This window comes from Chaetomium fimeti (genome assembly GCF_033439085.1).
Source record: "Chaetomium fimeti strain CBS 168.71 chromosome Unknown B0H64scaffold_10, whole genome shotgun sequence".
In the NCBI taxonomy this organism is placed as follows: domain Eukaryota; kingdom Fungi; phylum Ascomycota; class Sordariomycetes; order Sordariales; family Chaetomiaceae; genus Chaetomium; species Chaetomium fimeti.
Window position 1 is genome coordinate 693,355 of NW_026944338.1, and position 22,167 is coordinate 715,521.

Consider the following 22,167-nt stretch of genomic DNA (forward strand, 5'->3'; position numbering starts at 1 on the left):
CCGTGCCGGAACAGAACAGCACATGTGCTAGCTGTATCGCTAATGTCCTTACGACATGACCTGTTGCCGGGAGTAGGGTATAGCAGTCTAGGAGATGGTTGTTTGTGTACCGGCTCGGCATAAGTACATCCTAAATGGATATACTGTGGCACAACATCTTCACCCACTTTGCCATTGTACAGTTGCTGTCAATATTGGAATCTCGTGAGATTTCCTGATGAAATATCACTAGTCTCAAAGGCAACGCCAACAAAACCTCTACGTAAGAAATGAACAACTCTCACCACCCCGCCGTTTCCCCCCATTCCTCCCCTTTGAGCGCTTGGCAACCTTAGTTGATAAGGTTCATTCCAAGAACACAGAAGACAGACATGGCCCGCCACAGACGGCCATCTTCAACAAGTGTGACTCGGACAGTTCGACCTATCTTCCTGGATCAGCATATATCGCAGACCAACCGAACACACAAAGTGGGACTTACATATAGGTAGCCACGGGTCAGTTAGGGGTCAGGGTGCCCGAAGTTAACGCAGCTAATACCACCCCACTTGTTCTGGGTGGCTTCCCACCATGCCGAGTGAACCATGCCATGGTTACAACCCCAAGGAGCATTGAACCTCCATGTGAGAGTGGTGGGAAAGCCGTCAATGGTGCCACAGAAGGTCCCGGTTGCACCACACGACGCAAACCGTTTCAGATTAGACCAGAGACCGCCACAGATGGCGGGAATATCGGACGCCGGGACTTCCGTGGCTTTCACCTCGTATTTCTGGTAGAGAGGAGTAAAGGAGTCATGGCACCAAGCATCAGCCGAAGCCGTGTCGCCAAAGGCTAGGACAGTGGCCATGACGAGGATGGGAAGGTTTGTGAGTTGCATCTTGAGGTTTGAAAGCTGGTTTCTTGGTTGGGTGTTGTGGAAGGGTACTGGAGAAGTATGCGGGGGCCGGGTTTGATGAGAGGGAGAGTGAAGAGTCAAGGTCAATGGGCCAAGGAGGGATTTTATACCCGAACTTCAACTCCTGGGCTTTGCCCTTGCCTTTGAAATCGTTCTGCAATCCCACTTCACAACATCGAACGACCCTATTAGGGACACCCCTTTTGAAGGGACCAGTCCACTCTCGGTTGCGATGCTTCGCCGCAATGTCCTAGACTTTCAACCTCAACATGGGCATGATGGACAAGCAACGCACCTCTTTGGGCAGAAGGAATAGGTGGCTGAAGATATTCTTACGTTGTTTGCATCATTCCACCTATGCTGTGGCCCTGTGGGATCTTGACGCTGTCAGCAAGCCATTTAACATTGTCGTCTAAGTCAACCTCGCCGTTAGCCGGCCAATCACCTGCCCAGCCAAGTATCTAAACTCTGGGCTATTCCGCGTCGGGATACAATATTCTCGCTCGTGGGGTCTAAATCTTGTCACTCATGGGGGCCAAATCCCCCGTCGGTGGGGGCCGAATCCTCCGTGATGCGATTCCGAAACCCATAGAGGGTCTAGGGGGTGGTTCGCAGGGTACTCGCAATCCAGGTCTCTAATTAACGCTCCTCCACAGCCACTCCTCTCCATGCGGACTGTATTCAGGAGGCACCGCCGCACCAGGGCGGAACGCTTCTCCCCCCCCCCCCCCTTCCCCCCGGGGCGTTCGGCGCCGTCCAGCTGTTTTCCATCAAGGCATTGTCCTGGGCTGACGAACCTAACATTCCGCCTGACACGCCGCGAACGTTGTTTCAGATCACTCAAGAAGCAAGAAGATCACTTTCAGTTTATGGGTTTATGGCATAACATATTTCTTCCTACCCAGGCGCAAACTATTAATAGGGCTGGGTGTCCTCGTCCTTCTTATGCCACTCGGCGGGATCGTCATCAATCATCAGGAGGGTAGGATGCAACGTGCTCGTATTGGCCGCCAGAAGAGCGTCCTTGGCTGCCTTGAGCTCGTCTTTGACTTGCTTCAGCTCGGTCTTGAGGTCCCTGATCTGCTGCCTCAGATTGTTCACCTCCTGGACCAGTGCGCACACCCGGTCCTTCGCCTTCTTCAGGTGGGGCTCGAGCTCTCTCTTGAGCTCGAGGGCCACGTCTCGTGTCGTCTTGTACACATTGCTGAGGTTCTCTGCGTGGATGCCCGCATCGATTTTGGTCGCCTTCTTGTAGATGGGCGGTTTGTCTGGGTAAGGATGCTTGGGGACGGGGGCTTTGGTTGCCATTGTTGTTGTGTCGACCCACTACCGGTGGATGTTGTGCTATGACGTTGTTAACACCTCTGTTTTTCTTGTCCAATTATTTGACCATTTCTTACCTCTTCGTGACTCCTAGGAGTGGTGGTGGGTGGGAGAAGGGGGGGGGGGGGGGGGGGGGGGGGGGGGTGGGGGGGACGGAGGAGATTCCGTCAGGTGAATGCTTCCTCAGCTCGCTGTTGTTGGAGTTAATCAATAATGGACCTCTTCCTCAGGACCAGACGTGGAAAGCGGCGGAAAGTGTAAGACACCTATTAAAGGCAGTGCTGGGCCCAAACGCCAACCAGTGTTGCCGCTAGCAAGCCTTGTCTTCGTCGTCCCGGCCCTCGTCAAATCCCATCACTCATGGACGGAACCCAACCATTCGCGTTTCGACCATGTGCGGCTCTTATGAAACACTCATCTGGTTCTGCTCGCATGTGCCGAGTCATGGTCCACAGCCACCACTCTAGCCTGCTTTGGGGCGGCCATTCAGCAACGCAACCCTGTCGCGATGCAACATGTCTGCCTGCCCGACATACGCGTTTTCGTGTGAAGCACATGATGCCGGAAAGGCCATGAGGCTCTAGGGTAGGTGTCATCCCCCTCTTCGCGATGGTTATCTGGCAAATGCGTTGCCGCCCGATGGCTCCGCTGAGCCCAAGCTGGAACCGTGTCAAATCCCTAGACCCAATGGTTTTGCGTGTTGTGTTGGGATTGCAGCGAATTCTTCTGATTGGTGTTTTCGTTCAAAGCCTCGTCAGAAGGGAGCGTGGATGTCTGGGGTGAACTCACCTTGGGCAGCCCTCCCTTCATTGTTGAGCCATACAAATTGTTTTAAAATTGATGCAGTCGTCAGGCCTCAAGGAGGTGCAGCACAATTACGCTTGCTAGCAGCTAGATTGTGAATCCAATGCATTAGGATGCCGTCAAGCAAATGCAGGGAAAGCTCTGGACTAACACTAAAAACCCCGCAGTCACGACCCAACCAGACACCTTCACCCGGCACGAGGTCCGTGGAATGTCACGATGCATGATTTGGTTATCTTTCTTGGCGTTTGAATAGGGTAACCCGAGCCTCACTCTCAAAAGCCCGGCGTGGGGGGAAAGCTGGTTGTACCAAAGTACCTATGCGGCTCTGCTTGTCTCCCTCGCAAGGTGAACGGGGGTTGTGCCAGGCCAAGGACTCAAACATAAGCTGGATCCTTTTTCTCGCAAACGTCTGCCGGTGTCTATAACATGCGTTGAGTCGAGCGTTACTCTGAGGGTCACCACAGTCACCTACAAGGACACAACCTGTCATCTTTGCTGTATCTACAGAACCTGTGCTGTATCGAGTGCGTCGGAACATCGGCCGTTCAAGATCGTTTATCGGGACTCGCTACGTTATCAAGGTATGTCCACCGCCGCCGTGACTTGTATCGTGAGCTGGTCAGCGTCTAACACACATACCTTAGCTCGAGTGAACGGATTTGGAAGCGGACTTCAAGATGGACTCAGTTCTCGGTGCCGACTTGATTACAGCAGCTGCCAGTGGCCACTCTGAGGTCGTTGAGCTCATTCTCGAAGAGCCCGGGGTTGATGTGAATGTGACCGACAAGGAGGGAAACACGCGGAACACGCCTCTGATCCTGGCGGCAACCGGTGGCCACGTGGAGGTAGTGGATCTGCTCCTCGAGAAGAGCGCCGACGTGAACCTTCAAGGTCACGACAATGTTTCGCCAATCCGTGCAGCTTTAGCTGGCGGACACTCTGAGGTGGCCGAACTCCTTCTCAGAGACCCCTATTTCGACATCCGCCGCAGCGGCTGGACGTCGCTCAACTCGGCTGCCTCGCAAGGTTTTGTGAGGGTGGTGAGGCTTCTTCTTGCTAAGGGGGCCAAGCTGGACCAGGGAGACAAGCACGACTCCACTCCGCTCTATCTAGCCGCCGCCAACGGTCATGCAAAGGTGGTCAAGAGGCTGCTCTGGGCGGCCCAGGACCAGGTCAAGGAAAAGGGTCTCGAGACGGTACCAGCCCTAGAGATACCGTCCAGAGGTGGCTTGACGCCCCTAATTGCAGCCTCGACAGAGGGTCACTCGCAGGTGGTGCGGCTGCTCCTTGACGTGGGCGCCGACCTTGACGCTATTGGGGATGAGAACGAGTCGGCGCTCAAGGGTGCCATCAAAAACGGCCACGCTGATGTCATCAAGTTGCTCTATGAGAAAATGAAGGAGATTCGCCGGCAGAAAAGCAAGACACCCACCGATAAAGCTCTGCCATTAGGCAGCTCCATCAAGGGGGGGAACGACAAGACTGGGGCCCTATATGAGAACGGGGAAGGGGGTGATAACACGGGAGAAGGTGAGAACGGGGGAGGGGGTGAGAACGGGGGAGGGGGCGAGAACGGGGGAGGGGGCGAGAACGGGGGAGGGGCCGAGGACGGGGGAGAGGGAGATGAATGAGGGAACTACCGAATGAGCAGTTGAAGGGGCCCTTGGAACGGCGAACAGGGAAACAAGAATGAGAGCGCGGAGTAAGAAAACTCTGGAGAAGGACCTTCCTCGCTTCGTATTGAACCCCTAGTTTCTTTACATCGATCTAGACCTGCTTCTTCCAGCCAACTGCTTATCACCCTCCTTCAATCGCCGAATCTCTTTTTCCAACGCATTCTCCAGTGCTGTTTTGGGTTTGAGCGAGGGCATTTGTGAGTCCTCGGTCATGACGCTGCTTCTCAGCTGCCCTTTGAGTCTCCAGACATCTCCAGTCAGGTCCCTACACTTATAGTTCAGCTCCCAGTTCTTTGACGTGGCGTTTTGGAGTCTCTCCGCCATGTCGCGATGTCGTTTATGCAGATTCTTGATCTCCGCCGTTAACTTTGGAACGAGGTCTTCCTTGTCCGCTTCGAGCGCCGTCCGCAGCTTAAAGGGTGGCTTCCCCCAATCGTCCAGGGGTATGCTATTATCCAATCGCTCTTTGAGTCTCCCGTTCTCATCTCGCAGGTCCTTGCACTCGTAGAGGCGCTCCCAGTCGTCGGATGCATTGGCGGCGAGACGGTCCAGCAGTTCTTGCATGAGCTTCAAAATGCGGTCGGCTCCGCATCGGAGCGAGTTGCAGATATCATGATTGCAAGGCCCTGATTCACACAGAGAATCCATCTCTGCAAGAGATCTATCAGATAGGTCCAAGGTACCTACATATGGCTGTTATTCGAGCTCTGAGTCTCCGCGGGTTTAGCTCTGGAGTGACTGTAACTTACCTCAGCAGGATATCTTTTGTTGCCGTGATGCGCAAGATGAATGTGGAAGACTTTGCGGTTAGGGTGGGAGCACGAACTTTCCATGGGCTAAGAAGAAGCGGGCTCTGCTGTCGGCTGTCCCACATCACTCGGCCGGGTCACAAAGCGGGTTGTGGGAGGGGAAGAGACTGGTTGGGCAGGAATTCATGTCATCACGAGCACCGCATGCGCCAACCAAACATTCCTGCCCAAGCATCAGGGGGTCAGGTAGGTGCCCCAGGCGCCAGATGTTACGTACGTACATGTAAGTTATGAGGCTCTTTCTTGCCTTTTGCCAGGGCAGTGATTGGTGATTGCAGTCCTGTGCACTCGGCCATTCCAGCCATTATTAGGTGTCTGATGATAAGGACGGTCGCCGACGTAACGGTTATTAACACATCAGCAAATTATCCGCCAAAACTTGATGTTCTGCCCTAAAGTACCTTACCTAGGTTACTCCTATTCTCTACCAGGCGTTTTCAAAACATTTCAACTCCCAAACACAACAGGGTCGCTGACCCAATATGAATGACCAAGACGAATCCGGGACGTCTTTGGAGGAGCTGGGCGCGGAAAGCGCAGATCCGGGTGCACAGTCCCGGCACCTGAACACAAACTACCATGCCGAGTATGTCTAGACTCTGGGGATACAGACACTCAGACCGTTCAAGTTATTAACACAATGGCTGTAGTGTGGTCTTGGTTGCTGGTCTCGGGGGTGACGCAGTTGGCACTTGGCGAGCGGATGACGAAGAGAAAACCGTATGGCCGACTTCTCTCCTGCCGCTCTGCATCGGCGATATGCATGTCCGCATCTTGACCTTCAGGTACAATTGCACCCTACAAGGTTCAGCGAGCGCAGCCAATATTCGAGATCATGCGAATGTGCTCCTGGTACACCTCGCCAACCAAAGAGAAGACGATGACGAGGCAAAATTGAGACCCATCGTCTTCGTCGGACACAGCTTGGGTGGGATCATCATCAAGCAGGTAATCAGCTGCCCGGTTGGCCCTTGTTCTTCAACTTCATACTAACGGAAGCATTAGACCATCACATTTGCTTACAAGAATCCAAGATACAAGCATTTGTGGGAAGCCAGTCGTGGGATAGTACGTGCTCACTTTGGCGGCTTTGATCAAAGTCTCGGTGGTGAACGCCAAGTTGATCGGCGTCTAGATGTTCTTTTCGACGCCTCACTATGGCATGTCCTCGGATCTGTGGTACAGCTTTGTCCGCTACGTGCTCCAGCTTGACGAGCCAGCCGAAGATGCCATGCCTACCAATGGTATGCTTGCCACCATCGGAGAAAACAGTGACGAGCTGTCAAACATCTCTGAAGACTTTGAGAGCCAACTACAAAACTTTAGTTTTGTCACGTTCATCGAGACGGAGCCCGTTCCGAAAATGAATTGCGTTGTAAGTCCAAACCTTCGGCAAACACGTTGTACTACGTGACCTAATCACCACACTGGGGGTCTAGTTTGTAGACAAGATTCACGGTCGAATGCGTGCGCCAACAGAGGACCATAGTTTCATGGAGGGAGACCACGCCAACATCTGCAAATTCGAATCCGATGACGCCGACCCGTTCTTGCCAGTGGTAGGAGGGATCAAAAATCTGATAAGGGCTAAAGCAAAGGAGATAGGTACCTAGGTAACCTGTGTCGTTTAGGGGGTATCAATGCTAACGTTCTGTTAGACCGCCTTGACCACGACGAGAAAAAGGCGTATTATTCGCTCGCCTCGGATGAAACCCACAGCTTCTTTCTCGACCGGAAATCTACTCCGGGAACATGTAACTGGGCGGACGACCAGCCGCGCATCCAAGCCTTCTTGGACGGCGTCCGAGGTCAAGAAGACCTGTGGATTTGCGGTCCGCCCGGTTGTGGGAAAACATTTCTGGCTAAACACATCATAAGCAAGTTGAACCCCCTGGATGGAAAGCTGTCAAAGGGAAGGAAACTGCCAACTGTCATCCACTACTTCGTCAGTGGCTCCCTACCTAACCGGGGCCATCTCCAAGGGCTTCTGCGCGCGACGGCGCATCAGGCCATACGACTTGAGCCGTCGCTGATACAACGACTTCTCCCATCCAGTCACCGAGACTGGCAAGTTAAGACGGCAATGACGAGGGAAAGCCTCGAAAGAGATATTTGGGCTGGAGATACGCTGAAGTCTGTCTGGCCCGATATCATGGCCGAAGTGGCCGAAAAACACGCCCTCGCGGTCGTGATCGATGGCTTTGACGAGCTGGATGTGGAGTCCCGTGATTCATTCCTTGACTGTCTACAGCGCCTTCGTGTACAGTCTGAAAGTCCAGCGAATTTGCGACTACTTTTCCTCTCACGCAACATCGACGAGCTCGACGTTGCGCCGGCCCACCAGATGGCGTTTCAACGATACAATATCGGGCTTGCTGAAACTGGAAGCGATATCACCAGAACCATCGACGAGGCCCTGGATCGTCTGTGGAGATCAAGGAGATTCGAACCCGGCGAGCTTCGCGAGAAGATAGGCAACCAGATCCATCTCCAATCGCAGGGGACATACCTGTGGGCGGCACTCCTTTCTCGGGACCTAGACCGCAACCGCACCATTACCTCTCCGGACCAGGTTGAAACAAGAATACAAGAGTTGCCGCTCGAAGCACATAGCATTCCGGGCTTGTACGACTACATCCTCGACAGACTTGCCACCGTAACAGGCGTCTCAGCTATGGTCCGGCAAGCTCTCCTCTGGGCATCCGTCCAAAAGGAAGGGCTCAAACCAGCGGAGTTCAACGTTGCGCAGGCCATCGGGCGGGCACTGGAGGAACATAAAGGGCAGCAAATCACGCAGGAGATGCTGAACCAATACCTAGACGACAAGATCGCCATGACCCTAGACTTCCACTGTGGCCACATTGTGAAGTTCCAGGATGGCCGCCTCGAGCTTGTTCACGGGAGTCTCAAGGAGTACATCATGCAGAATGGCATCCGAATAGGGGGTCCGGTTCCCCAGCACCTGACACCTTGCGGCACGATAGCAGAGCGTCTGCACGCCGAACTCGCTCGCACGTGCGTCGCGTACCTGACAATGCGACAGTTCCAATATTCGGGTCCGCGTCAAAACACCATGACGCCGCACGGCTGGCAGGCTAAAGTTCGTGCGAGACTGGATCGGCAGAAGTTTTCACGGTACGCCTCGCTGTATTGGGACGAGCACATTCGCGACGCCGGCATGCCATGGCGCTTCGAGAATAACGCAGCTCGCGCTGCGCAACAGCTGCTCAAGGACGGCAGGACAGAATATGCCAGGTGCTGGACCGAAATCTGGTGGCTATTTCGGCTGTGGCCAACAATACGATTCCCCTCAGCCTCAGTGTGCCCAGTCGAAGATATTCTCCCCCTGGATTCCGAAGATGGCACGGCTGCTACTACGGAATCAGCCTCGGAAGCAGTTGAAGATTTTGACAATGAAAGTGCTAGCATTGCCGCGTCGGAGGACGGATCGTTTGTCTCTGCAGTTGGCGGGAGGCCCATTGCGGGCCGCCCACCCCAAGGAGTCCCGTCGGGTAGCGGGGGCCTCGCGACCGAGGTCCAGTCAGGACGAGAACGTCCAAGACAGAGCACTAAACCGACTGGAGACAGACCAGCTCCCAAGAACCAGGAGCTTCCCATGACTACCGCCAGAGAACCAATGGAGCCAAAGCGCGACCTTGAGACCAAAATGCCGTCGACCCAAGCTTCAGAAGCTGAGACGGCAACTACATCTACCCCTGAAGTAGGAAAAGGGGACAAAGTTAACACAGCCGATAAGAAGGAGGAGGGAATTCCGCCTGCTCCGGCCCGAAAACAAAGGCTCGGATGGATGAAGAGGATGAAAATGGCGGGGGGGATCATCGGTACGTCCAAGTCTCGATTCCGTCAATATGTTGACACCCTAGACAGTCGAAGTTCATACTCATCATGATTCACAGTTGGGGGCTTCTTCGAACCTGCGGATGATAAATAACAACCATGTTCCGCATGTTTGCCGATGGAAAAGAAGAGTTTCGATAGCGGTCAACATTTCTTGTCAACTACATCACATTTCCACGATGACTTCTACCCATCTTGCTCAATCATAAAGAACGACATCCCAAATCGCCCAACCTTGCTAATTATTGCAACCCTTCAACGCCACTGTACTCCCCTGTTCCGCATCCCTCCCACCATCCGAGAGAGCCAACGCGGCTTCTTGGTCGCGCTCTCCGATTCGCGGTCAACAGTAACCACACGAGCTGGCATGTCCTTATGCAGTGACTGTGAGGCGTGGGCAGCAGGGACAGCCAACGGCACTTCCACCGCTTCGGCTTCGGTAGCGAGACCGTAGCATTCAGGGGGCGGGAGAAGAGGCTGTTCGTGGCTCGACATAATGGGGAGCAACCCCTTTGTGTCATTCCGGGTGGTTGCGACAAGGTCCGCGGGCTGCTGGTGAGTAGGCGCGTTGGTATAGATAGGCCGGCCCAGGATGTCGCCAATCCTCAAAATCTGGTTCTCTTGACCCTGCTGCCCTGGAACCTCGGCCTCGGGATCCCAGCGCGAGACTGTCGCGGGGACGGGACGCCTCACCTCAGGCTCGGTGGCCTGCCGGATTAACTTCCAAACCATCTCGAACTCCGTATCGCCTTCATCACTGAATTGACACATGGAGAGATGGTCCGCGTCGAGGCCCACCTCGTCCTGTTGGTGGCCAAACATGCGCGTGCTCATCACGGGCACAACCAGCTGGCCTGTGCTTTCCAGCGGCTTCGTCTCGTACCCCGTCTTGATGGTGTACTTTGGCGCGATCTGCACAAAGTCCTCGCTGATGTCGGTAAGGCCCCGGGCGTTCTGCGTCATGGCCTCGACGAGAGTCGACGGCCTGCCCTTGGCTTTGGCCGACACCTGTCCCAGCGCCTCGGCGATGGAGAGCCACTGGCTCTTGTCGGAGCCGAAGTGTGGAGTGCCAAAGAAGAGCTGCAGTGCGAATGTTAGCGGGGTGGCAAGATGGGAAAGGGAGTTGGCTTAGAACTGACAAGGCTGCGTGTCGCTGAAGCGATCATTTCATACTGGCTCTTATTGTTGGCATAGCACATGGCCTGCTTGACAATGAGTCCGCCTAGGCAATGGGCGAAGAAAATGACGGGACGGCTTTCGTCCAGGTCTTCTCTCCGCAGCCTGAGGTGGACAAGGAGTGCCTGGGCGTTTCCCCTGATGCCAGCGACGGAGTCGTTCTCATAGATGTCGCCGCTGTACCCGAAGGACAGGACTCTGATGCGTGGTTGCACCTTTGGTAGTAAGTCTCGTGGCCAGCAGACGCTACCTTCAGCATCAGTGTAAGTCCAGCTCCCGATGGGGTCGCCGTTCAAGCCATGAACCAGGACAAGACTATCAGATTTCGATTAGAAACGCAACCGCTAGGACGTACAGAGGGCCACATACTCTGCAATACTGTTTCCAGGGTCGTGCAGGACCTTCAATGCCATACTTTTCTTCCTGGGGGGCATGATGGTTGTTGTCGTGTGCGAGTTCGACTGTTTGTCCGTACGACGGAGTCAGGGGTAAGGAGCACTTGACTGCTTGGGCGAAGAGGATGTCTGGAAGCTGCTACACTCAGCTTGGAAACTCGGCATCCGAATATAATGGGAACCTAAATACCGAACGAGAAACCGAAAAGAAAAACTGTTACTGGTCCGCTCCAAGAATGGTAACTGGGGACTGCCCGAAGTCCAATCGTTTCCCTCCATCGAAGGAACAGCTAACCCAAGGACGGCCCGTGGCCCGTGGCAGACGACTACTTGTCAACGCCCGACACTGCAGGACACATAAGGGGCCCCGCTTGAGGCTCAAAATCCCCCATCTCTCCGCGCCCGAGAGCGGTAGCCTCGTTGGGCGCCAAACCAAACCAAGGAAATGTGCGAAATGAACCAGATGACTTGAAAGCTGTCTATCGTCACCGTCATGAACTATCCATTGAGCGAGCGACGGGTGGCAAACGGACATGGCTCACACTCACCCATCCATGCGGCTCAAGCCCAACTGCGCCTGACCGAGCCTCGGGGTACCGAGATACTTGGTACATGTATTATCTGTTAGCAAGCCGCCATCACTTAGAGGGTCAGACCAGTAATCACATTAACCTTACCTGTTTCATTTCATGCCCTGTTCTCTTCATCATCTCCCCGTGAAGACAGATATTCCAAACATCACAGCTCCTTTGTCACCGTCCATCCCTTCGGCTCACGTACCTTCACTCGATCATCATGGGCTGGGGCGGGATATCATTTCCTTGGAACCGGAAAAAGACATCGTCTCCTGCGGTAGACGACGGGAACAAAGTCCAAGAGAGCCAGGGAGATGTGCACCCCGAGAAGCTACCCGGCAAAGGCCAAGCGCGGCAGGCCACACTACACATTCTCAACCCCTCTGACGCCGAAGAAGCGCCCCTAGAGTACGTTTCCCACCACAGCATGAACCACAGTTGACCTCAACTCACTAACCATGGACCCTCGGGGTAGCATTGTGGCCATTCACGGACTGAACGGCCACTGGCAAAAGTCTTGGACGAACCCACGGGAGAAAGACTTCCTGTGGTTGAGGGACCTCCTACCGACTAAGTTCCCGGGAGCCCGCATCATGAGCTTTGAGTACGACGCCCGAGCCATCGGAGACATCTCCCCCGCCGGGGTGAGAGATCATGCCGCCAATCTGTTTAAGCTTCTGTGTAACGAGAGGGAAGACATCGTGAGTCCCGTCCACACATGGCTGAACCCCTTCTCCTGGTTTGTTACGCTGCTGAGATGGTGTACTGACGTCTCCATTCATGTACCCAGAAGGACAAGAACCGCCCCATCGTTTTCGTCGTACACAGTCTCGGAGGGATCATCGTCAAACAGGCAAGCCCGTTCCTACATTTCCTCCACCGAAAAAAACGATGAAACCAGAGCCTTGCTAACGCCAAGGGTGTTTCGTCTCGCACGACAGGCGTTGAAGAAGGCACACGACGTAGGAAACGGGAAGGCCAAGGACCCGATGCAGGCAGAGGCCTTGGACATTTCCAACTCGACCAAAGGGATAGTCAGTTCCCCCCAATCCCCCCCAACAATGACCATTATGTGTTGGACGCCACTAACAAAACGTAACACACACAGGTATTCTTCGGCACCCCGCACCGTGGCTCCGACACCGCACGGTGGGCCAAGGTCGTGGCTGACGTCGTGTCGACTTCCCTCCACCGGCCCGAGGGCGAGCTGCTCAAGGTGCTGCAGACCAACTCGGAGGGTTTGATGAACGTGTCTGAGGATTTCGCCCCGCTCGCGTCGCGCTACGCTATCGCGAGCTTCTATGAGACGAATGTGCATCCCGTTTTGGGGACCGTTGTGAGTTCTCTTTTTCCTTCGCGTGGGCGTATGTGTGGAGAGCGCGGTTTGTTGACGATGAGGGTTGAATAGGTCGTCGATAAGGCTTCTGCGCTGATGGCCTTGCCGCACGAGGAGACTATGATGCTCGGTGGTGATCACTCGTCCATGTGTAAGCTTGGGAGGAACGATCAGCGGTGGGATCCGGTATGGCGGGCGATTCGGCGGTGCTCTAGGGGAGTGAGTCAGTGAGGCAGACAGTTGGTGTTAGGTGAAGCAAAGGCAGGTGCGGATAGACAACCAGGTGACTTGCGCCCCCATTCAATAGAGAATAGAATACCTTATGAGAGGTTCCGGAACAAGTAAACTACTAACTTCCAACAAACTGCTCTCCGTATGTAAGACCACGCGAGATCGCTGACCAAAAGATATTAATACGAGAAGTTGATCATGGACATCACAGAGACGAATCCAAAGTCACCACCCTCTCCCGTTCCACTACTCAAGCACCCAAGCCATGCTTCACCGACTCCCAAAACGAATCATCAATATCAGCTTGCTTGAACCCCGGTGTCCGACCCAGGCATATCCCCCGGCTGGTCAGTTCTGCAGCACAATGTTAGCCGAGAAGGAACAACGATAAGTTGCGAGCACAAGAAGCACATACCCTTCACAAGCCGCGTGACGTCGAGCACCACCCGCCGACGGTTCAAGTCCTGAATCCCGTACCCTGCACTCCCCAGCACATCCGACCCCATAAATCCAAACGGAAGCATATCGTCCCCAGCACCCATCGACGACCCAGCCATCGTCGTGGCCGGCATGAAGGGATTGTTCCCCTGCGAAAACACGTCCGCAAGCGCAGGGTCCACCATACCCGCACCACCATCCCCCATCCGCCACGACGACCCCACCCCAGCATCCCGCACCCCCGACTCGCCCAGGGCTGACACCCCACTCCCCAGACTACTACTCCCCGGCGACTCCGGGCTCCCCCCAAGCAGATCCACCGTCTCAGCGCGCCACCCCGACTCGCGATAGGTATGCAGCTGGTCGACGTCCACATCAACCGTCACGACGTCCGACCCGGGCGGGATGACGACGCCGCGCTGGTAGAGGTACATCTCGGCCTCGTCGCAGTCAAAGTACTCGCCGGCGAAGCCGGGCAGGGCCATGCGCATGTCGGCGCGCAGGTCGCGGTCGCGCACGGCGTTGACCTCGGCCGAGAAGGGCCCCGCCGCGAACCCGGCCGTCTCGCCGGGCTTGAGCACGTCCGCCGTGCCCTGGTTGCCCATGGGCCGTCGCGGCGGTTGTTGACCTTGTGGTTGGTCCTGTGGTGAGGTTGCCGTTGTGGGGTCGTCGAAGTGGGTGCCGGCGCCGCCGAGGTTGAAGAAGGGGAATTGCCAGTTGAAGAGGGACTGTTGGGTGTCGCGGACCAGCATGCGCCGCAGCCGGCGCTGGATGGTCGCGGGCGACTCGAGCTGCAGGCAGAAGCCGAAGACGCGCATGATCAGCGCTTGTGGCGGGCTCGGCATGGTCAGCAGAATTAGGGCCTGCTCGAGTGAGTAGCGGTGCACGCGTCGGCCGAAGGTTGTCTCGAAGCTGGCGTACGTGTCTAGTGGGACTGGGGATTGGGAGAGGGAGGGCGTGGGGAACCCTGTGAAGATGGACGGGCTGGGGTTCGGTTGGAAGGGGAAGCTTGCGTTTTCGAGGGTCGGGTGGGTGAGGACTTCGTAGGCGAATGTGGGTAGGCCGGGTTTGTCTTGTGGAGGAAGGCTCACGAGAGATTGCTGTTGCTGAGCAAGTGTGATGGCGGGGTTGAAGTCTGCTTGCGTGGTCGGCTCGTAGGAGGGCATGAGCCCATCACGAAGGGTCTCGGGGGTTTCCTCCAAGCCGAGTTCCGAAGGGATTGTTGTTGCTGTTGGCGTCGCACTGTTGGATTGACCTGGAGAGTCGGAGCTAGCACGCCCATTACTGGGCTTTTTCCCCTCCGGGCTGCTCGTGATGCCATTTGGCTCACCATCCTTCGCAACATCGTCGCTTGCTTCTCGGGCAAGCGAGAGGAACCTCTCGGTCGTTTCTCGCAGCTGACGGCCGAACTCGGGAAGCTGGTCGAGCAAGCCGCTGCCGAGGGCAAAATCGTGGAGTTGCATAAACGCATTGCTCATCTCTTCATTGGTGTCCTTGAGCCCCTGGACCTTCTTTTCCAGCGTCTGAATAGCATTCTCCTTGCGATTCCGATAGGCTCGTTGTGCAAGACGAATTTGCGTCCGCCGCCGCTGCAGCTGGTGTCAGAGCGAGCATTACATGAAACTCCTCGCATCCTCGTGGGAGCGAGACTGACGATGCCATATGTCCTTGACTGTGTGGCAACGGGGTCAAGCTGGAGTCAACTCACGTCAGCAGCTGTCTCGTCCTTAGTGTCCAAACGCGGTCGGCCCCTTGCCCTCTTGCCCTCATCTTCATGTTCGGAGGCGTCGGCGACCTGTGCCCTTGCCCGTTTCCGTGGGCCATCTTCAGGACCGCGAGATGACGAGGATGCCTGCTTCTTCCGTGTCGCCGTCAACCGCCTCGGCGAGTCAAAAGCTGGACCATCGTCATAAAGCTCGGCGCTAAGGATAGGGAGGTCGCCCTCGGGATAACGCATCGGACTTGTCTGTTTTGGGTCTTTCCTGATATTCTCAACCATCCACGCTGTAGGTTGCGACCACGACACGAGCCTTGGCCACAGGTACACTCCCTGTTAAGCGGCGAAGTGAGAGCGACCCTCTCAAATTGCAGCAAGGAAACCGTTGTTCAATAACCGTGGTAGATATTGCAATTAAGCGACTCTCCAACTGTGTGAATTATCACTCGCAGGTAGTTGGAGAGTCGGTTCTGGGGACACTTTCTTCTGTCAGGGGGTGGAGTGAATGGTGAGAATTGGCGATCCGAACCTCTGCGGAGGTTGTTCCGAGGTGCGAGACTTGGCACTTGGCGATTTCCGCGTGCTTGCTTAATTTGCTCTAACTTGGAGGTAATCTGTGCCTCACTCGTGTATTTCTTCGATCGGCGTTCCGTACGACAGGAAGGTTTTTGGGGAATGGTGGATGTTCATCTGGTCGCCGGAAACTGAGGCATGTGTGCAGCATGTGTGTGAGCCGTTGAAACGAGAATTGTTGAGAAAGCAACTGTGCTTACTCATCCAGAAAAGCTTCGATCGAATCCATGCATCCTGCCAGGCTTGCAACTGCTCTGTAAAAAGAAGCCGGGGATGCCCTGGGATGTCGTTGCTGACAGAGGGGCGGGGTTTCTCAGCCAAGCTAACCGCATTCGACGCCTCTCTTCCAACCCGCGTTCGGTTCTTTCGCCTCCAGGGGGTTTGATTTTCCATGCATCGTCCAACATCTCTCAGCGAATCATCGTCAGGTCTTGACTCGAGACGTCATTCTGCTTCCAAAAACTCAAGCTGGGACCATCAGAATCGTTTGCACCCGACGGCCACTTGAAACCGGCTTCGAAGATACGAGCGTATTTCCACCACTTCCCTACCGTTACCTTTTTGAGGTTTTCCGGTAAGCCTGGAATTAAAAGTTGAGGAAGGGGGGAAGGAGTTTCTCTGCTCTGACGGCTGAAGTTGGAAACAAACGTGTACTAAGTGCAGGGGCGCACAACGTTTTGTCTACGGTGAGTTTACCCCACCCGGGGTAATCGTTAATGTGATGGATGGCGGCATGGAGGATGAGTCGTTAAGTTGAGTCGCCAGTGATCGCTTACACGGTAAGTAGAGGTAGTTAATATCCGCTTGATCAGGAATGTCGGTTGCGATGAGAAGAGAATCGAGCTCCACTTTGTCGAGGCATCCCATCGAGTCCACCCAGTGAAACAAGCATTGGCCAATGGACCCCGACAACCCTCATTGGTCCCGCATCCCCGCTTCCCTGCCGGGGCTAAGCCGCGCAGCAGGGCTGTGCTTCGGCATGCACCTCGCAGTCCCACCGCCCAGATTTCCTGCGCTCAGAAAAGTTACCTCAAACGCATTCGATGCTTCCATCTTCTTTCCGGGCTTCTTTCTGTCCTGGAAATCCCGGCTCTCTTGTGTTTTATCTTTTGTTTTCCGGCCCGGTCTCATGGCGGATCTTTATTAATTACACCAGTGTTCCGCTTCTCCACGCGTAATTAACGCCCCGAGTTCGTCCGTTCCCCAAACTCGCGTCGTCCCTTCTCTTCCCCACGGGGGACCCGCATCGGCCCGGCATGAGCGAGCTCGGTGATGGATGGCAGACGGTGATGCCGACGTCCCACGCCGGTATGAAGCGCCTGCCCCATTCGCAATTGGAGGAATGCGAACGCAAGATTCTGGAAGATTGGGAAGCGTCGCGTCACCACTGGTCTGGCTTGTAAGCACAATCATCCAAACTCCTACAGGTTCCATATTGAAGTAGCTGACCCTTACTTGATCAGAGGCAAGCACCTTCCCCTTGACGACTTCACCGAAGCAAGAAAGCTCCACGACCGACTCAAGCTCGCTTGCGACACACCACTCGGCTCCGGGAGTTTTGGCGTCGTGCAAAAAGTCCAGTTCCACTGCAACAACCGGTCAATATGTCTGGCGCGCAAACAGGTCCGGCCGCCATACCGGAGGTATCCCGTGTCCTTGTTGCGGGAGGAAGCCAACGTCATGGAAAGACTAGACCATGACCATATCGTGAAGTTGGTCGGGACGTACTGCATCCAGACAAGCCTCTACCTCCTCCTATGGCCGGTTGCTGTCTGCAACCTCGACATTCTGCTCAACGACATCGACTCCCTCCGGACGAACGACGGCGATCGCGACGACATCATCAACCGACTGCACGCGCTGGGCCTTGGCGACTTGAGCGCCATCGAGACGCCCCGCTCCGCTGCACGAACATCTGCCAACAACGACAACTGTCCCATTGAGTACCTCCGCCGAATCATGGGGTGCATCACCCGGGCCGTTGCGTATTGCCACGGCTCCAATATACGCCATCTTGACCTCAAGCCTTCCAACATTCTTCTGAACCCGGGCCGCGTCTACCTCGCCGACTTCGGGATTGCGAAAGACGTCCACGACCGGGAGAACACCATGACCAGGGGCCTGCAAGGAACCCCGAAGTGGAGGGCCCCGGAACTCCATCAGAGCAAGACCGACTGGTCCATGAAGGCGGCCGACATCTACTCCCTGGGGTTAATATTGCTCAATATCTTCACCGTGATATACAACGCGCCCTTGGACGAGTTCGACGCCATGCTTGGGGATGTGTCCGTGGATGGCAGGGCCGAGAAATTGGAAGAATATCTGCCCAAGCTCGAGGGTCTAGCCTTGGCATCGCAAGACGTGGATGACGCCAACGCCCCGACATTTGGTCCCAAGCACATTGTCGGCCTAGCCTCGAGGATGGTATCAAAGGAGCCGTGTTCGAGGCCGGTTATCTTCCAAGTCGACTCCGAACTTGTCGAACTTGGTGGCCTCGAACAGGTTTACCACTTCCAGTGCTGCAAGCGAAGCAGCCGATTCTTGACGGATCGCATGAACACCAGACTCAAAGTTGTTGCAGAGGAGCGCGACCGCCTCCGGGCGGAGCATGAACAAATGGCTAAGCGCCTGCAGGTCCTAGAAGCTCGGGATGAGACGTACGAGCGGCGCCTGGAGAACGAACGTAAAATACATGCTGAGAACATTACCAAACTGCAAGCCCAACTCGACAAGGAACGGGCCGGACGGAAAATGGTAGATGACCTCCTGGTCGAGATGCAGCAGAACAGTAAACAGCGCCGCCATATTGTTCACCAGCCATCCGCCAACTTCCAGCCCTCTCCCAGCATACCCGCTCCAGGCGGCCTGACGATGCGGGCGCGGCCCAGATCAAATCTACCCCCTGTTGCAGCTCCCCGGCAACGGCCACCTACGACTCAGGTGCAACAACCGAGTCCGGCCCCATCAGTCGGAGATAGCCCCCGGCTTAGCTACTCTCAGTGTGTCAAAGGCGCCGCCACTTCCCAGTCTCCCTCGTTGGCTGCGCCACTTCGACGGGACTCTCTCATCCCATCACCATCGCCATCACCGGGGATCAACTCCACCGCCAACCCCAGTCCCGAACTCGCGGGCTTCACGCTTCGGTCCCGCAAATCCGGCTCACGGCTACCCCTCGCCGTCAACCCTGCCACGCCCATCCGATCCGGCACGCCCATCATCCACCAAGACCTCTCGTCGACAGACAGCACTCAGTATAGCATGAGCGACTCCGTCTTCAGCCGCATGAGCCTGTCCAAGGTCTCCGTGGCAGGGACCAGCGTCGCCGGAACGCCGCCGACGACCCGTAGCCCCGCCCTGGTCAACGTGCGGAGAGACACCAGCCCGACCGCGGTACCTAAGAGTCCCCACTACGGAGAGCCGGGCCCGAAAACGCCTTCCGAGCCCGAGGTTCCGCACGGTCTGGGCCTCGGATTGACCGACCGAGAGCGGAGAGAGAGCATCGCCAGCGAGACAGGGGACGGCGAGACCAGCATCCGGGATACGGCGAGCGTAACCAGCTCGGCGGCTTTTCCGTCCGGAATGCTGAGCCCCGTGCTCAGTGGCTCTGCGCTGTCGTCGCCGAGGGCTGCGTATGCTTCGGCCGACACCGGGCGAGGCGGTGTGGGCGTGCCGTCATTGCCCACGGCTCAGAGTTGGGCGGATGTTGCGCGCCGGCAGAGGAAGGGTTGAAGGGTGGGGTTTGGTCGGTGAACGGGTAGGAGTCCAACGACGACTGCCTCTTTCACGCCATCACCCCCCTTTCCCGAGATTAGCTTGGTTCAGCGGCATGCTATCGCCCTGTGCCATGCTATCGCCCTGTGCCATGCATGATGCCCGCGCTCTCGACCCGCACCACCGCACGACCACACCGAAGCGAGGTATGACATGGCATGATGGCTTCAAGCGGCCGCAGCGCCCCAATAGGCATGGAGTTCGCCAACATTTTGTGGTATGAATCCAGAGTTGTATTCTCACATGTCCCGGGGCGCGGATGTCTTCTAGGAAGGCCCCCGATACACGAAGGTATCGTACATTATGTCAAACAGCTGGGGAAGGACAGCACCGCGCCACCAAGGAACACACAAGCACAAGGCAAATGCAAGTACTTTTACAGTGAGCATCTCCCAGGAGCCATCCATCTGCCTACGGAAGATGGAAGACAAGGAGGAAGTCCAGGCGGCAACATTTCTGGAAATGAACGATGAAATTCAGATGCCGATAACTACAGGGCTTAGCTAGACAAAGTAAGACAGACAAGCAATACCAAGCCGAAGATCATTCAGCCTGTGCTGAGCCCAAATCGGTGGCATCGGACAAAGTAAAAACAAAGCCAATTGAGCGCGGGACACGCAATGTCGATTGTTTCTCCCTGTGAGATGTCCCCAGAGTTATCCACTGATCGCCAAATAGTAATGGCTCCAATCCATGTTGAATAAAAACCCTGCTTTTTCCTAACCTTCGCCTATGTGGCTCAATGCTCGGTTTTAGGTTAAGGCACTACCTACTGTAGAGCACGACAACGTAAAGTAGCATACCACTATGCCTATCCCCGATTATTTTACGGCGAAATGTTGTCCTCACATCGACAATAGCAGCATTGAGTACGTCGATCTAGTCAAGTTGTTAGCGCTGTCTCCCAATTTCAGGTGCAAACCAACCCCCGACGACGACCCAATTCCCCTTGAAAAGCTACAACCATGGATCGACATGATGCGCGAGCTGCTTCTCGAATCCCACCTATCTCTGGGCGTTATCGACAAGCTCATGCTCATGTACGTCCCAAGGAAGCACCACCACGCCATTGGCTACGTCCCGCTGGCCAAAAGACGGCGCACTTTCCGCCAGTTTCCCAAACTCCCCGCCCATACCAGAGCTACCATCTGGAAAATCGTCGCGGAACGCCCCCCTCGAGTTCTATTCTGGCGGAATGATTACGATAAAGGTAGGCCATCACTCAACTCCCCAGCCAAGATGCCGACGGCCGCTAGGGTCTGCAAGGAGGCCCGGGACGCCATCACTCCTACGGGAGGCTACTGCGATATGCAGTGTGTAGGCGTTTCATCGGCTTACCGACCCTCGAGCAAGCGAGCCCGGCCGGTCTGGGTCTCGGCCAACGACTTAGTCTTCGCCCTAGACGGGATGAATCATGAGTCTGCCGGTTCCGAATCGTGGGTACGCGCATACAACTTTTTGCGTTCTCGGAAGGAGATTGCAGTGGGTGAGACTTTCGCCGTGTCCAGTTATGATCGTCTGAATGAGGGTTTCGCGTTTCTGCGCGACATGGACGCGCTGGACACGCTTGTTTGCGTCATAGCCGCGCCAGAAGTCTCCATCTGGACGGACATCAATATCAAGGAGGCCGAGAGCCCGAGGTATGGGATCCTGGACACGGAGGTTTGCGTCATAGCCGAGCCAAACTTCACCTTCTGGACGAACAACGATGATGAGGATTCCGTCCAAGGAATGACAAAGCAGCAGATCCGAACAACCAAGCTTTTACAGAAGCTTGTCCTGCCCGAGGACCGGGAGGAGTTGGAGAAAATGGACGCGCTCTGGCGGGGCGTCGGCCCCGAGTGGCGTTGGCTTTCGCGCCCGAACGCCGATCTGCTCCGCGTGAACCAGGCCGCGTACGCGCCCAAACTGGTGTCCCGATGTATCGACTGCCAGATGCGGGACTGGAATGACACAGGCATGGCCAAATTCCGGACGGCCTGGTTGCGTTTACTCTACGGAGACCACCGTGACGTTATCGACGACCGGGACATCTATCCAAACAGGCTTCGGGGCGAGCCCGACCTAGAGCACCCCTGGGTGCAGCAGGCGCTCGCCCGCATGCCCAAGCTGAAGCCAGCGGTCCTATTGACGTTCGAAAAACGCCCTCCGAAGTATGACAAACGGGGTCAATACGCCAACCACATGGATCGAGTAGGACACGACTAGCTGCAATCTCGTGTCGCTTTTGACTTTACCCTAGCACTTGGTCGGCCAGCCTCTTGGTGCCGGGTAGGCCGCAGAATAAGACCCGGAAGCGTTTTATGGGGGGGAGGAATCCCAACAAACAACAAACCCCATGTGAAGGGGCTTAATTTCTGCATACATCAACATGGAGACAAACGGCCGAGGGGCGGTGGGTTGCTGCACATCCCAGCCATAACGATGACTAACGGATAACTAGACAGCGGCTCCAGCTTTTGCTTTATGTGAAAGTGGTTCGATAAATCGAGGAAACCAAGTCCTTCTACTGCCGTAGACTACCTACCTAGCAAGCAACTCATCTCAACCACGGTTTCAAGGCCACGAGATAGTGACCTTCATCGTA

General features: G+C 55.6%; 10 protein-coding genes across 10 annotated transcripts; 5 read left to right on the forward strand and 5 right to left on the reverse strand.

The window, feature by feature from the left end:
- Positions 1–284: 284 nt before the first annotated feature.
- On the reverse strand, positions 285–1,076 carry B0H64DRAFT_46262 (uncharacterized protein). Its single transcript, XM_062807561.1, has 2 exons — positions 482–1,076; positions 285–427 (listed from the first exon to the last, which is right to left on the reverse strand). Exon 1 carries the CDS (start codon positions 875–877, stop codon positions 503–505), a length of 375 nt encoding a protein of 124 aa, XP_062654856.1. The 5' UTR covers positions 878–1,076; the 3' UTR covers positions 285–427; positions 482–502.
- Positions 1,077–1,810: 734 nt separating this feature from the next.
- Positions 1,811–2,203, reverse strand: B0H64DRAFT_446571 (uncharacterized protein; the record flags this gene model as incomplete). The annotated part of the gene is made up of 1 exon (XM_062806925.1): positions 1,811–2,203. The coding sequence occupies one exon, from the start codon at positions 2,201–2,203 to the stop codon at positions 1,811–1,813; it is 393 nt and encodes a 130-aa protein (XP_062654857.1).
- A 1,149-nt stretch (positions 2,204–3,352) lies between these two features.
- On the forward strand, positions 3,353–4,656 carry B0H64DRAFT_367423 (ankyrin repeat-containing domain protein; the record flags this gene model as incomplete). Its single annotated transcript, XM_062801951.1, has 2 exons — positions 3,353–3,606; positions 3,670–4,656. The coding sequence occupies exon 2, from the start codon at positions 3,703–3,705 to the stop codon at positions 4,654–4,656; it is 954 nt and encodes a 317-aa protein (XP_062654858.1). The 5' UTR covers positions 3,353–3,606; positions 3,670–3,702.
- On the reverse strand, positions 4,621–5,541 carry B0H64DRAFT_46331 (uncharacterized protein). Its single transcript, XM_062807590.1, has 2 exons — positions 5,451–5,541; positions 4,621–5,351 (listed from the first exon to the last, which is right to left on the reverse strand). The coding sequence occupies exon 2, from the start codon at positions 5,347–5,349 to the stop codon at positions 4,783–4,785; it is 567 nt and encodes a 188-aa protein (XP_062654859.1). The 5' UTR covers positions 5,350–5,351; positions 5,451–5,541; the 3' UTR covers positions 4,621–4,782.
- Positions 5,542–5,758: 217 nt separating this feature from the next.
- On the forward strand, positions 5,759–9,600 carry B0H64DRAFT_451035 (uncharacterized protein). Its single transcript, XM_062807151.1, has 7 exons — positions 5,759–6,096; positions 6,161–6,458; positions 6,516–6,578; positions 6,646–6,885; positions 6,950–7,115; positions 7,169–9,352; positions 9,428–9,600. Exons 1-7 carry the CDS (start codon positions 5,993–5,995, stop codon positions 9,460–9,462), a joined length of 3,090 nt encoding a protein of 1,029 aa, XP_062654860.1. The 5' UTR covers positions 5,759–5,992; the 3' UTR covers positions 9,463–9,600.
- Positions 9,601–9,623: 23 nt separating this feature from the next.
- Positions 9,624–10,451, reverse strand: B0H64DRAFT_331070 (uncharacterized protein; the record flags this gene model as incomplete). The annotated part of the gene is made up of 1 exon (XM_062800979.1): positions 9,624–10,451. A coding segment is annotated over one exon (828 nt), but the record flags the coding sequence as incomplete, so codon positions are not given.
- A 1,521-nt stretch (positions 10,452–11,972) lies between these two features.
- Positions 11,973–13,081, forward strand: B0H64DRAFT_330725 (Alpha/Beta hydrolase protein; the record flags this gene model as incomplete). The annotated part of the gene is made up of 5 exons (XM_062800954.1): positions 11,973–12,215; positions 12,305–12,358; positions 12,492–12,548; positions 12,623–12,850; positions 12,923–13,081. The coding sequence occupies 5 exons, from the start codon at positions 11,973–11,975 to the stop codon at positions 13,079–13,081; spliced, it is 741 nt and encodes a 246-aa protein (XP_062654862.1).
- Positions 13,082–13,331: 250 nt separating this feature from the next.
- On the reverse strand, positions 13,332–15,476 carry B0H64DRAFT_446577 (uncharacterized protein; the record flags this gene model as incomplete). The annotated part of the gene is made up of 3 exons (XM_062806926.1): positions 13,332–13,435; positions 13,497–15,108; positions 15,228–15,476. The coding sequence occupies 3 exons, from the start codon at positions 15,474–15,476 to the stop codon at positions 13,332–13,334; spliced, it is 1,965 nt and encodes a 654-aa protein (XP_062654863.1).
- A 1,201-nt stretch (positions 15,477–16,677) lies between these two features.
- On the forward strand, positions 16,678–19,638 carry B0H64DRAFT_46347 (kinase-like domain-containing protein). Its single transcript, XM_062807601.1, has 2 exons — positions 16,678–17,208; positions 17,273–19,638. Exons 1-2 carry the CDS (start codon positions 17,066–17,068, stop codon positions 19,536–19,538), a joined length of 2,409 nt encoding a protein of 802 aa, XP_062654864.1. The 5' UTR covers positions 16,678–17,065; the 3' UTR covers positions 19,539–19,638.
- Positions 19,639–20,137: 499 nt separating this feature from the next.
- B0H64DRAFT_451043 (uncharacterized protein) lies at positions 20,138–21,788 on the forward strand (the record flags this gene model as incomplete). The annotated part of the gene is made up of 1 exon (XM_062807152.1): positions 20,138–21,788. The coding sequence occupies exon 1, from the start codon at positions 20,388–20,390 to the stop codon at positions 21,786–21,788; it is 1,401 nt and encodes a 466-aa protein (XP_062654865.1). The 5' UTR covers positions 20,138–20,387.
- Between the last annotated feature and the right edge of the window lie 379 nt (positions 21,789–22,167).